The sequence below is a fragment of the Mobula hypostoma genome, chromosome 25 (genome assembly GCF_963921235.1).
Source record: "Mobula hypostoma chromosome 25, sMobHyp1.1, whole genome shotgun sequence".
Taxonomy (NCBI): domain Eukaryota; kingdom Metazoa; phylum Chordata; class Chondrichthyes; order Myliobatiformes; family Myliobatidae; genus Mobula; species Mobula hypostoma.
The window spans coordinates 27,710,374-27,727,761 of record NC_086121.1 but is presented as its reverse complement, the minus strand read 5'-3'; the positions used below and the strand labels follow the sequence as shown (position 1 = coordinate 27,727,761).

General features: G+C 46.7%; 1 protein-coding gene across 1 annotated transcript; it reads left to right on the top strand.

The window, feature by feature from the left end:
• The first annotated feature begins 220 nt into the window (after positions 1 to 220).
• cfap107 (cilia and flagella associated protein 107) lies at positions 221 to 17,148 on the top strand. The gene is made up of 4 exons (XM_063033211.1): positions 221 to 1,044; positions 4,260 to 4,370; positions 7,692 to 7,866; positions 16,679 to 17,148. The coding sequence occupies exons 1-4, from the start codon at positions 904 to 906 to the stop codon at positions 16,813 to 16,815; spliced, it is 564 nt and encodes a 187-aa protein (XP_062889281.1). The 5' UTR covers positions 221 to 903; the 3' UTR covers positions 16,816 to 17,148.
• Positions 17,149 to 17,388: the final 240 nt, after the last annotated feature.

Sequence of the window (17,388 nt, the reverse complement as noted above, 5' to 3'; positions counted from 1 at the left end):
GGTTTCGCCCGGGTGCTCCTGTTTCCTCCCGCACTCCATGGATTAGTGAAGATAAATTGATAAGCATGATAAATTGGCGCCGGAACATGGCGACATCTGCGGGCTCCCTCCCCACCCCCATCAGGTATTCGAATATCGGCTGTTGACACAAACGACACATCTCACGGCATGTTTTCATATACGTGTAAAAATTGCAGTTAATATTTAATTTTAATGATTGAAATCAGAATGGTGGGGAAAGAGAGGCCACACTGCCCAGGAAGAAGGGATGGACTACTTGATGTTGATACCCACGATCAAGGCTTCCAAAATGAGACTGGGCAGTCGGCAGAGGAGATGCCGTCTCCCAAGAGGCTCGGTAAAGATGGGATTCACCTGTCCCATTTCTCCAGCAGAGAGGTCCGTTGAACGAGAAGCAGAGACAAGGAATTGTCGGAGGGTTGTTACAATCTCAGCTCCGGAATAGAAAGGAGGCAGTCGTAATATCTCCCCCTGGATAGGGAACAGAGGCGAGACCGGTGCAATCTTACCTCCAGAACGAGGACTTTATCCCCACGCATCCTCGGTAACTTCAGCTACGAGGAAGAGAGCCCCAACCCCAAGTTTGCGGTCACTTCCCAGCTGCCGAGCCTCGTCCTCTCGGGCTTCCCGGCTTTAGAATTCCAGAGCGCTTAATACGATATCAGTTGGAAATCATTCTCAAACTAGATCGAGGACTAAAATAGGGTAGAACGGCAGACCACGGAGATGATGCTTGAGTTAGGCGGTCAGTATTTGCTGTTTGTGAAGTGTTACTCAAGCTAGTTTCCATGGAAACAGTAAACAAAGTGGGTGAAAATGATACATTGCGAGCGACTCTGACAGGGAAACACATGCGTGCGAGTTAGACACACAGCGCCGGACATGGCGGCCCCGGCGACCTGCCCTCGAACACTCGAGGACCGATTTGCCCCCGACCCTTTGCCAACAACGCCCAGCTGGAGAATTCAACAGCGCTACCAGAACAAGGTGCTGGTCGGTAACTGGGCGGAGGAAAGGTTAAAGGTAAGCGCATGGAGTCACATGGACCGGAATCAGTCTTTACTGTGAAGCATTGACAGCAGGGACTGGGACTTATATCAACTAATGCAACGGTCAGGGAATAAAACTTACTTTCTCTTTAGTCCTGTTCTATTTAATTTACCCACTTATTCCGTTACCCGTACTTGAAAGGTACATGGTTCAAAGTTCATAGCACATCCATTATCAAAGTTATGTATGAATTAATACAACCTTGAGGTTCGTCTGCTTACCAGCAAACAAAACAAGAAACCCAAAAGAACCCATTAAAAAAGACCGACACCGAATCTGCAGAGATTAAAAAAACACACAAACACACACACACACACACACACACACACACACACACACACACACACACACATTCACTCACTCACTCACACACACACACACACACACACACACCCGTGTAAACAATAAGGGCAAGCAACAGCATTCTGAACGAAAGTGAGTCCATAGAGACGATGAGGGTGGGGGGGGGGGGGTTGGTGAGGACGTTCGGACGACCGTGCCCCTTCCTTACCAGTCCTGATGATCTGTCCCTAGAAGCTGCCTGGCTTGCTGAGTTCCTGCAGGGTTTTTTTTTGTGTGTTGCATGAGAGACAGTTCCTCCATGGACCACTGCTTCATCCTCAATGGGAGTGTGTGCCATCTGCAAATACAGGTCTCTCCCCAATCTCCAAATGCTTCAGTGTCTAGATTAGGGGTTCCTAACCTGGGGTCCAAGGCATAAAAAAATTGGGAATCCCAGGCTGGCCGAGATGGACAATGGTAGTTGATACATGGGAATGCCACCATCCCCTATCCCATCCCAAAAATATTATCACCAATGCTTCATCATTGCTGGGTTTATATCCTGGAACTGCCCACCCCACGAGCTCCTTCCCCAGGTTTACCCTCCCCTTCCCAAAGGCAATTGAGCTTGAGAAATGTTGGGCGTCACCGTGCATCAATAAAATACAATTTGGATTGGACATCTTGTGGCCACCTGCTGGGAGCCCAGTCAGGTATGTAGTGGGTAACAAGGGTCCAATGTGAGCAAGTTGACTCCTGTCAGGAGAACCTCATCTTTATCACCTCTTCTCACAAGCTGGATGGTATTCCACTCTGTTTCTCAGCAAGTGGTGTAATTATGCATTTGAACATTACTGAAATACAAACAGCCCATGCATCAGGCCAGCGAGTGGGTGTGAAAAGGTCAGACACCACTGGGCAGGCCATTACTGTCTACAATACAAAACCTAACATGAATGGCTGTCATGCTTCCCTCTCAGATGAGATGAACACCTTTTATGCACACTTTGAAAGGGAGAATAAAACTATGCCCGTGTGAATCCCTGCAGCATCTGGTGACCCTGAGATTTTTCTCTCAGAGGCTGACGCAGAGTATTGGGCCCTGATGGTGTACCCTGTGAGGTTTGAAAACCTGTGCCAACCAGCTGGCGGGAATGTCAGAGGACACCTGCTTCAGATGGGTGACGAGCATACCAGTGTCCAGGAAGAACAGACTGAGCTGCCTCAGTGACTATCACCCAGCGGCAGTCACATCTACTGTGATGAAATGCTTTGCTCGGTTGTCCATGGCTAGAATCAACTCTTGCCTTAGCAGGAACCCACTGCAATTTGCCTTTCACCACAATAAGTCTACAGTGTATGCAATCTCACTGGCTCTCCGCTCTGCCATGGGTCACCTGAACAATAGCAATACCTATGTCAGGCTGCTGTTTATTGATTACAGCTCAGCGTTCAGCACCATCATACCCTCAGTTCTAATCAACAAACTCCAAAACCTGCATCCCTGTACCTCCTTCTGCAACTGGATCGTTGATTAACACAAAATCCTGGAGGAACTCAGCAGGTCCTATCCTATCAGATTCCTTTCTCTCCTGCCTGGCTGGGTTCACCTGACACCTTCTAGCCATCCTCCTTCCCCTCTCCCCACCTTTTCATTCTGGCATCTTTGCCCCACCTTTCTAGTCCTGAAGAAGGGTCTCAGCCCGAAACATTGACTCTTTATTCATTGCATAGATGCTGCCTGACCACCTGAGTTCCTCCAGCATTTTGTGTGTGTTGCTCTGGATTTCCAGCATCTGCAGGATTTTCTAAGTTTATTCCTTGACTTCCTCATTGGGAGACCACAGTCAGTGCAGATTGGAAATAACTGGCTGATGATCTAACTGGCACGTCTCAAGGGTGCTTAGCCCAGTGCTTGACTCTCTCTACACCCACGACTATTGGGCACAAACGCCATCTGAGGATACAGCTACTGGCAGATTTTCAGAGGGTGACAAAGAGGGCATACAGGAGTGAGATAGATCAGCTGGTTGAGTGGTGTCACATTAATAACCTCCTTTCAATGTCAGTATGACCAAACAATTGATATTGGACTTCAGGAAGGGGAAGTTCGAGGAACACACTCCAGTTCGTCATCAAGGGATCAGCAGTGGAAAGGGTGAATAGTTTCAAGTTCAGGAGCCTGAAGACACACACTCAACGTTTCAGGAACAGCTTTTTCCCTCCCACCATCAGAATTCTGAATGGACAATGAACGCTACCTCATTATTTTACCCTCTCTTTTTGCACTACTTGTTTAATTTTTATATATACTTACTGTAATTTATACTGTTTATTACATATTGCACTGCACTGCTGCTGCAAAACAATAAATTTCAGGACATATGCCAGGGATAATAAGTCTGATTTTGATTCTGAATATGTACTGGCACTTTGGCTTGATTCTATTGTGCTCTCCCTGCAGATATGAACAAGTACAGTTGGACCCACTTAAAAATAATAATTATTTTTTTCTCAGCAACTGGGCACCATTGGCAACACTGACGTACATTGCCCACCCCGAGTTGCCCTTGAGAGGGTAGTTAGTGGTGAGTCCTTGTGGTGAAGGTGCTCCCTCAGGGCTGTTTAATGAAATTTCAGGATTTTCACCCTGAGATATTAAAGGAATTATTAAAAGCCCAGCTCAGGATGGCGTGTCACTCGGTGGCAGTCGGAGCTGATGGTGTATCCTGGGGGAAGTCAGGCGCACTGGAGGTGATATCAGGGAAACTGCAGCAAATTGATGTGGTACATCCCGTGGGGGTGGGGGGAATGGATCTATTGTGGTGGATGAAGGATGAGTTAAGTAGGCAGCATTTCCACATTGTTTCCTTCTAATGAAAATCCCAAGTGCATTTTCTTTGTAGTTCATCAAGGGGACATGCCTTGGGATCAGCACATACCAAGCCGACTACAAGCCATACCCGTTTGTCTTACCGGACTTCAAAGAGAAGGTTTTGATAGAGCAAAAACAGAAGGTAAGAAAGGCAGGAGTGTCAGTTCTGTTGGGAGGAATGATGCTGCCTTTTCTGATCCCTGATAAATGTACATATTACAGAATGGTTCCTGGAGATGTGGGTCTTGTTGATTTTGAGAACCTGTAGGTAGGGAATCTGTTTTATCCTTGTTACGCCCGAGGAACAAAGCCTTTGCTTTCACCTCATGCTGAAAGGTTGGTGCATGGTACCATAAGACCATAAAACATAGGAGCAGAATTAGGCCATTCAGCCCATTGAGTCTGCTCTGCCATTTGATCATGGCTGATTTCAAAGTTCAGAGATCAAAGTAAATTTATTATCAGAGTATATATGTGTCACCGTATACAACCCTGAGATTCATTTTCTTGTGGGAAATCAGTAAGTACAAGAAACGCAACCCCTCACCCTACTAGAGCTCATTCTCCTCCCTTCTCCCTGTGACCTTTGATGTCCTTATTAATCATCAGCTTTAAAAATGCCCAATGACTTGGCCTTCACAGCCAATTATAGCAATGATTGCACAGATTAACCACCCTCTGAAGAAGTTTTCCTCGTCTCTGTTCTGATGGATGACCTTCTGTTCTGAGGCTGTGACATTTCCACTATTGGAAACACCCTCCCCACGTTGACTCTTCAATATTGGGTTGGTTTCAATGAGATCCCTTCCTCATTCATGAGTACAGGCCCAGAGCCATCAAATGCTCTTTAAATTGGAGACAAGATAGAGGTATACAAGATATTAAGAGGAATAGGTAGAGTGGACAGCCAGCGCCTCTTCCCCAGGGCATCACTGCTCAATACATGAGGACATGGCTTTAAGATAAGGGGTGGGAAGTTCAAGGGGGATATTAGAGGAAGGTTTTTTACTCAGAGAGTGGTTAGTGCGTGGAATACACTGCCTGAGTCAGTGGTGGAGGCAGATACACTAGTGAAATTTAAGAGACTACTAGACAGGTATATGGAGGAATTTAAGGTGGGGGGTTATATGGGAGGCAGTGTTTAAGGGTCGGCACAACATTGTGGGCCGAAGGGCCTGTACTGTGCTGTACTATTCTATGTTCTATGTTTAAATTAACCCTTTCATTCCCTGGATAATTCTCATGAACATCCTCTGGAACTTCTCCAATGCCAGCTCGTCCTTTCTTAGACATGGGGCCCGGAACAGCTCACAATACCCCAAATGCAGTCTGACTGATGCCTTATAAAGCCTCAGCATTACATCCTTGCTTTCATATTCTAGTCCTCTTCAACTGAACGCTGTCATTCCACTTGCCTTCCTTACTACTGATTTAATCTGCAAGTTAACCTTTACCACTGATGATAATGGGCTGGGATTAGAGGTGAGGTTATCTTGTAGATCCTCCCCTGCTCCTTTGGGGGCCAGAACGTCTACTCCTGCTTTCCCTGGGCAGATCTCCACTGCCTCTTGTTAAACAGTGCAGTCCCACAGGGTGATTGGTTGAGCTTCCCCTAGTGTGGGCTTGGTAGCTACTAAAACAGAGGTACCCAACCTGGAGTGCACAGACCCCTTGCTTAAGGGTATTGGTCCACGGCATAAAAAAGATTGGGAACCCCTGCACTAGAAGCAGGAGCTCTGGACTTTGTTCTGAACTAGGACACTGAGGGCAATTGAAGTACCTGAGATCTTGTCAAAATTGGTTGGTGCAATGCACACACAGGGAAAATAATGGAACATTTAGCCTTCAGGGGTACCTTTATCCATCTACACATCAGCATTGCACAAGGTGATTACCAGCTGGTGATGCTAAGTGTAGAATGCCATCCCATACCACTGCTAACACTGAGGTTCCATGACTTACAGCTCTAAAGGCACCCAGCACTCTACAGACCGGCATAGGACTCTGCATCTGTGGTCATGGTATTTACTGGTCCACTCACTGGCCAGAACTATTGGAGGAGAGGACCAGTGTTAATCACAGTCATGATATGTTACAAAGAGGAAAACCTGCGATATTTATCCTGGCAGATTTGGTTGCAAGATGGGCTAGCAGTAAGGCTGGGTTTGGAATGCCAACCTTCCCAGCCAAGTTTGATGGAGATGAGAGGCTGGCACCCACCGACCTCAAACGTTATCCCCTGAGATTGTGTGATTGTCCCCCCGGCTGCCTCACGGGGTATTACTCGTCCGTGACCTGTTCCGATATCAGCAGCCAGTCTGCTCATGCTCCAGGATTCTGGTGCCTGCAAGATCGGGCAGCAGAACCACCTAAGCCTGGCTGCTCATTGCAACACACACAAAGTGCTGGAGGAACTCAGCAGGCCAAGCAACTCCTATGGAAAACAGTACAGTCAACCCTTGCCAAGAGTCTCGGCCCGAAACGTCGACTGTACTCTTTTCCGTAGATGCTGCCTGGCCTGCTGAGTTCCTCCAGCACTTTGTGTGTCTTGCTTGGATTTCCAGCATCTGCAGATCTTTTTCGTGCTTCTGGCTGCTCATTGGTTGGTCTTGGTGACCAACCAAAGAGGACCCAACGGTCAGGCTCTCTGATCCTCTCCATTGCCCATCAACCACTCACTCCTCCCACTGGCTCTCTTCCTCACCTCCCTCCCTTTATTTCCCACTGTCCTCTCTAAACAGATTCCATCTCCATCCCTTTGTCACTTCCGCCAATCAACTCCCATCTTCTGATATCATTCCCACTCTCCTCTCCCTCATCTGCCCATCACTCCCCTCATTTAGATCCACCTATCACCTGCCAGGTCTTGCTCCACAACTTCCCTTCACTTTTTATACTGGCTATTTCCCCAGGAGATCGTCTCAACCCAAAACATTGGCTCCATAGTTGCTGCCTGACCCATTGCGTTCCCTCAGTGATTTTGTGTCCTTAGGTGGGGTAGCGTAGTGGCGTAGTGACTTTGGGACGAAAGGTCCCGAGTTCGAATCCAGCCGACTTCCCTGCACGCTTTCCATTCGTGCTGGGTTACGGGCTGGTGATCTCTTTGGAAATTCACCCGGCAGAAGGCAATGGCGAACCACTGCTGTAACTTGCCTTGTACGCGATTCCCCACTACGTCAGAGAGGCGTGGAGGGAAATCGTCCGCTAACGGGAGGAACTCCGGATGCGACGTACCTTTCCTTTCAAATGGGGAACAAATTCAGTAAACTAATGGAACTATTGATAAAAATGGATATAATCCTGGAATCATTAAAATATCAGTTAAAAACTCAGGAATCCCTAACCCAAGGACAGGATTTAAAGTACTCAGTTACTATGAAGCAAGGCCCTAAGTTTCTGATTAATACTTTTTTAAGCTGCCATTGAACAAAAAGCCAACCCTAATAATTTGTCTTTTTTGTAGGGTGTACCTCTTTCAGTATTATTTTCTCATCGCAACATTCCACACTCTTGGTATTTTGTTAGTCATTACGATGAAGTTATCAATAAACGTCCAAACCCGTGTTTGCCTCCCCTTCGTAAATGGGATAGGAGAAAGTTGAGTTGGCTCCCAGAACAAACAGATCGCCCGCTAATCGGTATGTATTTTAATACGTATATGTATAAATCAGGCCATAGCTTTCCTAAGTTTTTTTCCCGCCTTCCTCTTTTGTTGATAGTTGCGTAGCAGTTGTATTGCGTGATGTTATCTTTTTTTAGCACCTGAGGAATGAAAATCAAGGTTTTCTTGAGCAACTCATACAAAAAATTCTGAGGAATGGACAATTTGAGAAATTTATCTTGACATTTTGGGTCAGGATGCACATCAAGTGATTAGGACACACAGAGTGAAATTACTCCTTGAGCAATCCTTATTTTGAATCTTTAACCAGGACAGGTGATGACATGTGGTTCCACTTTCCACAATACTTCAGCCTGTCATGGTAAATGCGATCTACCTGTGTCCCATTCATTCCAGCAGTCTGTCTTAAAGGTCCACTCGCACCATTGGCCATCACTTCAGAGCACTCTGGAGGCTGGCTGCTTATTTAGGAAGGTGCTGCTATAAATGGCACTTTGGATGAAATGTGCCATTGATGGGGCTTTTACTTCCTTGACAGTGCAGGCGAGTGATGGATGAGCTGGAGAATGGGTATTAGAGGTGGGGTTTATGTAAGGAATAGCGTGGCGCGTGCCCAAGTGGTTTGGGCTTTGGACTAGCGATCTGAAGGTCGTGGGTTCGAGCCTCGGCCGAGGCAGCGTGTGTGTCCTTAAGCAAGGCACTTAACCACACAATGCTCTACTCTACCCAGCTGAGAATGGGTACTGGCAAAATTGCTGGGGGTTAACCTTGCAATAGACTTGGCGTCCTATCCGGGGGGGGGGGGAGTCTCGTACTCTTAGTTGCTTCACGCCACGGAAACCAGCATAAGCGCCGACCTGATGGGCCACAAGGCTCGTGACAGACTTTAATCCAAATCTAAATTATGTAAGGAATAGGTCCTTCAGGCTCTTTGAGCTAGGCTGCCCAGCAATCCCCCGATCAACCTACCAGCCGGTACATTCTTTCAACCGTGGGAGGAAACCAGAGCACCCAGAAGAAACCCACACAGTCACGGGGAGAATGTGTAAACTCCTTAAAGGCAACGGCAGGAATTGAACCTGGGTCGCGTTTTGCTAACCGCTGTGCCACTGTGCACAGATCACATACCCAAAGCATGTCTAGGGAACTCACTTCCATCTCCAGTTCTCCGAAGAGCAACGGGATCCCATGTGCCATTCCCTCTCCTTAGTTCTCTGCACCCCTGCAGTTCACTCCCTTTCTCACGCCCATCAATGTCCCTTTGATCGTTTCACTGTTTACTGATCGCCGATCAGAATATTAACCATATATCCTGTTTCCTCTTACTTTGCCAATTCCCCATCCATGCTGATGTATTACCACCTTTCTACTTTGTCAATCTGCTTATGTTTCAATCAGATCAGCTCACATTCCTCAAAATTCGGAACATGAGCTAGTGTAATGAACACCTTAAGCCTGTGGGGGGCGCCGGAGAGTGCTTGACTCGGGTGTTTAGAATCTGAAATGGAATCAGGTTTATTATCACCAGCATATGAGGTGAAGTTTGTTAATGCGGCAACAGTACAATGCAATACACAATGATATAGAAAAAACAGTGAATTACAGTAAATATATATATATATAATAGTTAATTTAAATAAGCAATGCAAGAAAAAGAAATTGAATTGACTTTATTTCTTACATCTTTCACATACGCGAAGAGTAAAAATCTTTGCATTACGTCTCCATCTGCATGTGCAATGTGCAAATTATAGTAATTTGTAATCAATGGTATTGTACAGTAAGATATGCAACAAGACAGTCAATATAACATAGAAATACAATTGTGTCAGTGTGAATTAATCAGTCTGATGGCCTGGTGGAAGATGATGTCCCAGAGCCTGTTGGTCCTGGCTTTAATGCTGTGGTACCATTTCCCGGATGGTAGCAGCTGGAACAGTTTGTGGTCGGGGTGACTCAGGTCCCCAATGATCCTTCGGGCCCTTTTTACGCATCTGTTATTGTAAATGTTCTGAATAGTGGGAAGTTCACATCTACAGATGCGCTGGGCTGTCCACACCACTCTCTGCAGAGCCCTGCGATTGAGGGACGTACAGTTCCCATACCAGGCAGTGATGCAGCCAGGCAGGATGCTCTCAGTTGTGCCCCTGTAGAAAGTCCTTAGGATTTGGGAATTAGTAGTGAGATAGTATTCATGGATTCAATGTCCATTCAGAAATCAGATGACAGAAGTGTAGAAGCTGTTCCTGAATGGTCGAGCATGTGCCTTCAGGCTTCTGTACCTCCTTCCTGTTGGTAGCAATGAGAACAAGGCATGGCTTGGATGATGGGGGTCCTTAATGATGGTTGCTACTCTTTTGATGCACAACTCCTTGAAGATGTCTTGGATACTATGGAGGCTATGATGGAACTAAGTTTACAACTCTCTGCAGCTTGCTTCGAACCTGTGTAGTAGCACCTGCTCACCCCCTTACCAGAAGGTGATGCGGCTAGTTACAATGCTCTCCATGGTATATCTGTAGAAATTTGGGAGTGTTTTTGGTGACATACCAAATCTCCTCAAACTCCTAACAAACTGGTTGATTGAGAGTCGTTAATTGTTTAGAATTCCTTGTGTTCATCTTGAGTGATTTGCTCTTTGTAATGCGGTCTCCTGGTGCTTTCTGCTTAAGCTTGGTAAGTTTATTGAGACAGGCTCGGTGATTCGGTGTTACCTGTATTATTTAAGCGGATGCCCGATTAGCGCAAGCCGCGATATGCTAGTCTTGAGAATGTTTCATCTGAAGTGTCGCTTGGTCGAGCTACCGATGTTCTTTTGGAATTATTATGCATAAAGGCTGATTTATACTTGTGTGTACCAGCTTACGCCGTAGCCTACGCAAGTGGGCTACGCCGTTGTGAGCATTTATAATTGTGCGTTGGTGTGTCTGCGTCGCCGTGCAATTCGGGCATGTACACGCATATGCACGTCACGTATTCGCACGTCATGCATGCGCACACACCTGCCCGTGCAAGGCTTCATGGTCATGGTAGTCTTTCTTGGGGTAAACGAGTAAAAAGCGAGCGTCTTTTTTCGTAAAAGCAAAATATGTCCTCCATAATTTCGGAAGTCTGTAAAGCTTTATGGAAAGCATTGCAGCCAGAGTTCCTTCCCTGCCCTTCAGTCGCCCAATGGGAAGCTATTGCAGCGTAGGAGGAAATGCGATGCTACCAAGCAGACCAATCACAGTTGTTGCGGTCTGCGTTGCCGTGACGCGTAGTTACATTTTGGGAGAGGTGTGCGTCAGGCTGAGGCGTAGGGATCCGCGTAGGCACTGCGTAGGGTTCGCGGCTACGCCGTACCTACAGCATCGATTTGACGTACAAGTATAAATCAGCCTTAAACTCTCGCCACCGGCTCTACACTGGAGTCTGTCTTTCTTGGGTGCCACGGTCTGTAAGGAGTTTGTACATTCTGCTCATGACCGTGTGGGTTTCCTCCGGGTGCTCCGGTTTCCTCCAACGGTCCAGTTGGTCGTCATTGTAAATTGTCCTGTGATTATGCTCAGGTTAAATCAGGGGATTGCTGGACAGCATGGCTCGAAGGGCACGAAGGGCCTATTCTGTGTTCTATCTTAAAATAAACATCTAGTCTGCTTAACCTTCATTTTAGGGTTGTTCCGCTATCACAGGAATCAGATTTGGTGAGGCTTCACTGCACTCCCTCTGTCACAAATTTATCTTTCCTTAGGTCTGTACACAATCGTCCAGTTGTGGTCTGACCAGCACCACGTTTAATTGGAGCAGGACAATTCCATTCTTGTACGTACAATTTCTTGCAACAGAGGTCAAAATACCATTTGCCTTCCTAGCAACACACATCAAAGTTGCTGGTGAACGCAGCAGGCCAGGCAGCATCTCTAGGAAGAGGTGCAGTCGACGTTTCAGGCCGAGACCCTTCGTCAGGTCTAACTGAAGGAAGAGTGAGTAAGGGATTTGAAAGTTGGAGGGGGAGGGGGAGATCCAAAATGATAGGAGAAGACAGGAGGGGGAGGGATGGAGCCAAGAGCTGGACAGGTGATAGGCAAAAGGGGATACGAGAGGATCATGGGACAGGAGATCCGGGAAGAAAGACAAGGTGGGGGGACCCAGAGGATGGGCAAGGGGTATATTCAGAGGGACAGAGGGAGAAAAAGGAGAGTGAGAGAAAGAATGTGTGTGAAAAAAAAAGTAACAGATGGGGTACGAGGGGGAGGTGGGGCATTAGCGGAAGTTAGAGAAGTCAATGTTCATGCCATCAGGTTGGAGGCTACCCAGACGGAATATAAGGTGTTGTTCCTCCAACCTGAGTGTGGCTTCATCTTTACAGTAGAGGAGGCCGTGGATAGACATGTCAGAATGGGAATGGGATGTGGAATTAAAATGTGTGGCCACTGGGAGCTCCTGCTTTCTCTGGCGGACAAGCGTAGGTGTTCAGCAAAGCGGTCTCCCAGTCTGCGTCGGGTCTCACCAATATATAAAAGGCCACATCGGGAGCACCGGACGCAGTATATCACCCCAGTCGACTCACAGGTGAAGTGTTCCCTCACCTGGAAGGACTGTTTGGGGCCCTGAATGGTGGTAAGGGAGGAAGTGTAAGGGGATGTGTAGCACTTGTTCCGCTTACACGGATAAGTGCCAGGAGGGAGATCAGTGGGGAGGGATGGGGGGGACAAATGGACAAGGGAGTTGCGTAGGGAGCGATCCCTGCGGAATGCAGGGGGGGGGGTGGGAGGGAAAGATGTGCTTAGTGGTGGGATCCTGTTGGAGGTGGCGGAAGTTACGGAGAATAATATGTTGGACCCGGAGGCTGGTGGGGTGGTAGGTGAGGACCAGGGGAACCCTATTCCTAGTGGGGTGGTGGGAGGATGGAGTGAGAGCAGATATACGTGAAATGGGGGAGATGCGATTAAGAGCAGAGTTGATAGTGGAGGAAGGGAAGCCCCTTTCTTTAAAAAAGGAAGACATCTCCCTCGTCCTAGAATGAAAAGCCTCATCCTGAGAGCAGATGCGGCGGAGACGGAGGAATTGCGAGAAGGGGATGGCGTTTTTGCAAGAGACAGGGTGAGAAGAGGAATAGTCCAGATAGCTGTGAGAGTCAGTCGGCTTATAGTAGACATCAGTGGATAAGCTGTCTCCGGAGACAGAGACAGAAAGATCTAGAAAGGGGAGGGAGGTGTCGGAAATGGACCAGGTAAACTTGAGGGCAGGGTGAAAGTTGGAGGGAAAGTTAATAAAGTCACCGAGCTCTGCATGCGTGCAGGAAGCAGCGCCAATGCAGTCGTCGATGTAGCGAAGGAAAAGTGGGGGACAGATACCAGAATAGGCACGGAACATAGATTGTTCCACAAACCCAACAAAAAGGCAGGCATAACTAGGACCCATACGGGTGCCCATAGCTACACCTTTAGTTTGGAGGAAGTGGGAGGAGCCAAAGGAGAAATTATTAAGAGTAAGGACTAATTCCGCTAGACGGAGCAGAGTGGTGGTAGAGGGGAACTGATTAGGTCTGGAATCCAAAAAGAAGCGTAGAGCTTTGAGACCTTCCTGATGGGGGATGGAAGTATATTTGCCTTCCTAATTGCATCTAGACTTTCAGTAATTCATACCCAGCTCCCTATGAACACCAGCACCTTTAATCTCACCATTTACAAACCTATCTGACTTTCGGTTTTCATACCTGACATTTTTCCACATTATATTGCCCGTTCCCTGAGCTTGAGCCAATTCCCTGAAATGACTGCATTCCTACTCCCATACTGCCACCTGGCTTTGAATTTTATATGGAGAATGTCATTCATTGACTCTCAACTACATACAGTCTACTTGTAACTTGGGTTTTTCTGCCCAACCTGTTTCTCTCTTTCCCAGTTCTGTTGAAGGGCCTTCGACCTAAAATATTAACTTTGTTTCTCTGTCCAAAGATGCTGCCTGACAGCTGAATGTCTCCAGCGTTTTCTGTTTTTATTTCAGATTTCTAGTATCTGCAGTTTTTATTTTGACTTTGATTTAGTCCACAAGATAGCAAGGTGAATGAAGTGCATCTACTGCCATTGGCTAGTATGAACTGGCAACAGCACTTCACGCTGCCTAACGTCCCATTTACTTCTCAGCAGAATTCAACACCAACCCTCGCCAGTAGTACCCCGTCTCTGCTCAGGAACACCACACAGGTGGAGAGGACGAGGAAGGCCGCACGTCCTTGCACCCAGATATGTTCTAAACACAACAAATTCTGCAGGTGCTGGAAATCCAAAGCAACCCACACAAAACGATGGAGGAACTCAGCAAGTCAGGCAGCATCAATGGAAATGAATAAACAGTCAACATTTCGGGCCAAGACCCTTCTTCGGGGCTGGAAAGAAAGGGGGAAGACGGCAGAAAAAACAGAGGAAGGAGGGGAAGGACAATAGCTAGAAGGTGTTTAGTGAAGCAGGTTAGGTGAGACAGGTAAAGGGCTGGAGAGAAAGGAACCTGATAGGAGAGGGGAATGGACCATAGGAGAAAAGGAAGGAAGGTATGTTCTAAAACATCTATTCTGGTATTAATATCACAGAGGCTAATGAGATTAGGTTCTATTGAAACCGAGCAGAGGGAGTGCTGGCGACAGTGGGATGCAGTCAACATTAAGATAAAGGAAAACTCATCTGCCAGCCACACAGTTTGTAGCTGGGAGTCATAGAATGATAGCCTCCATGTAAGATTGAAAGCCAGGTGGCAATATGGGAGCAGGAATGCAGCGATTTCAGGGGATCGGCACAACCTCAGGAAGCGGGCAAAGAGAAGCCACATGGGAATATCGCGTAGAAAAATGTCAGATCCTCCGCTTTGCTAGAAGGACTGGAAAGTAGATTATGTTCGCAAAGGGTGAGGCATCAAATCTTCAGAGGGAGCTGGTGATCACTGAATTTTAACATGCAGGTTCAACAAGCGATTAGGAAGGCTAATTCTAAGATAACCTCTGTTGCCAAAGGATTTGAGTGCACGAGTGGAGATATATGAAATATTACATACAGATGTTGTCCCTTTAATGAAGGAATGATATATTGAAGGTAGGGGAATTGCAGTGAAGGTTAACCAGATTGATACCTAGGATAGCTGGTTAACGTAACATCAAAGGTTAATCAGAGAGAGTCTTGCATTCTCTTGAGCTTAGAGGAATATGACATGCTATGCAAAATTCTTAAAGGATTGGCAGGGCAAGGGAAGGGGTAATATATGTACGTGTGTGTGTGTATGTGTGTGTACGCGCTAAGCAAACGTCAGTACAAATGTACCATTTTCAGAGTAGCAGTCAGTAAGTGCAAAAAGAATGAAAGAATATATGAGGTACAGGGAAATAAGGGGGAGTTTCTCTACGCAGGGCTGGAGAGGGTAGCACAATCCCAGAACTTCCCAGGAGTAAATGGTCTGTGTATATCTACTGTACCTCCAATACCTGTTCTCCAGCTCAGACTATTACATTGCTGATGCACACTGGAATGCCTTATCAACTTTAAATAGGCAGGTCGCCGATATGATAGTCATTGGTGTGGGCAGATCTTTAAATGAATAGCTGGAGAGAATGGGGTACAAGGGGAATATGCTTGCTAGTGAGTGGTTTAAACATCAGTAGATTGGAACAGCTGACCCCATTTATCTAAAACCTATAATCTCTTTACTACACACGATACATTGGGACGTGCAAATGGGAGAATAGCAAAACCTTAGGGCAGCCTAGCCCAGCCACTTCTGTCAAGGTACAAATCACTGGGGATATCCATCTGCCTGGGGCCCTGCCCGTTTGCTTACTCAGCAGTCAGCCGTAACAGAGGGGGAGAAGCAGTTCCTAAAATATTGAGTGAGACGCCTGCTCGACATTTTTGGAACAGCTTCATCCCCCTCCACCATGAACAGTCCATGAACCCATGAACTCTACCTTACTGTCTTGCTCTCTTTTTGCACTTTTTAAAAATGTATTTCTTACTGTAACCCATATAAATCTTGTGTGAACTGCACTGTTCTCTGCTGCAAAACAGTAACTTCCACAGCATCTGTCAGTGACAATAAACCTGATTCTGATTCAGATTTGATACTCTACACCATTGGGGTAGTGTGTTGTATCAGAGCTGACATGATTTGCTACCTCCAGCAGAGCTCTCTGCATGGCTGTCTGGGTCCATCAGGCATAACCTTTGATGAAGCAGTTAAGATCAGCGAGCTCAACCCAGAACTGAGGTCAAACGTGGGACTGGCCATTTCCCCGGCATCATTTCTAGTCCTCTCCACTGCTCTGCTGGCAGGCGTGCCTTCTGCTGCCTAGACACTAAGTTCTGAATTTCCCTCCGCGAACTGCTCCCCCCTCCGTCCTTGCACACGGGCCAGCATGGTAGCGTGGTGGTTGGCACAATCTCTTTACAGCGCCGGTGGCCGCTGCCTGGTGTTTGATTTCACACTCCCTCCATGACCACCTGAGTGCCTCAGTTACCTCCCATGTTACAAAGATGTATAGTTAACGCTGGTTAGGATTAGTAAATTGTGGGAAGGCTATGTTGGCGCTGGAAACGTGGTGACACTCGGGGGCTGCCCCAGCGTGATCTTCGGACTGTGTTGGCCGTTGATGCAAAATGATGCATTCGGGTGTTTTCCACGTACGCATGATATAAAACTAATCTTTATAAAGCCTTGCAAGTCACTATCTTCTTCCAGCTTTTGCTGTCAGTTTTTGTTTTGTAATCACTCATGGGACATTTATTGCATCACAGGTGCTATATAAATGTAAACTGTATAAATGCAGCGGAGGTTGATTTTGTGGTTGTTTTTTTTTCCAGCTCCACCCACTAACTTCGGCCTCTTGGAAGACAAGATAGCAAAACTGAATAAACGGAGGCAGTACCATTCCTCCATGTACCAGACTATCTACAACCTCTCCTACAGATCTCATTCTAACCCTCCACAGAATAAATAATCGATCATGATGCTCATTGCAAAGACTTGCTCCAATTATCCTTAGCAGCTTGGAACGATGACTGAATTCAGCCATAACACAACCACACCTAAAATCGTGGAGACGTTGTATTAGGTGGACCTTGGCCATAACAGAATGACCTTGTGAAGGAAATTCATGAACGCCTATCAACAAGATATATCTTGGGGGAAAAAATGTTGCCTTTTAAGGCATGTGCTGTGTGTGTTCGTATTTCTGTCCCTGAATTTGGAAGGGGATGTGATAGGAATCTTTCTCACCCCCCCCCCTTCATTTCCCTCCTGCTGCTCACAAATGTGCCTACTCCTGAGGGAGTGTGAGAGGGTGGATGTGAGATATTTCCTTCCTTAGGAAAATTTATCTTTTGGTGGTGGTGTTCAAAAAAGAGGGTTGCCAATTTTAAGATGGAGCTGGGACAAAATATTTTCTCTCAGAGGACTGTGAGATTTTTGGGCAGTGGAGACAGAGTCATTATATATTTTTAAGACAGGGTGAGATAAGACAGAAAGCAGCTGATTGGGCAGTCGAGGTCAGGTGACCAAGCAGTTTGATTGG

What these genes read in the sequence shown, in the direction of transcription:
- cfap107 (XM_063033211.1), top strand. Translation starts at nt 904, where the DNA reads ATGGCGGCCCCGGCGACCTGCCCTCGAACACTCGAGGACCGATTTGCC. An exon ending in TGATAGAGCAAAAACAGAAG is followed by an intron (nt 4,371 to 7,691) that starts GTAAGAAAGGCA and finishes TCTTTTTTGTAG; the next exon opens with GGTGTACCTCTTTCAGTATT. An exon ending in AACAGATCGCCCGCTAATCG is followed by an intron (nt 7,867 to 16,678) that starts GTATGTATTTTA and finishes TTTTTTTTCCAG; the next exon opens with CTCCACCCACTAACTTCGGC.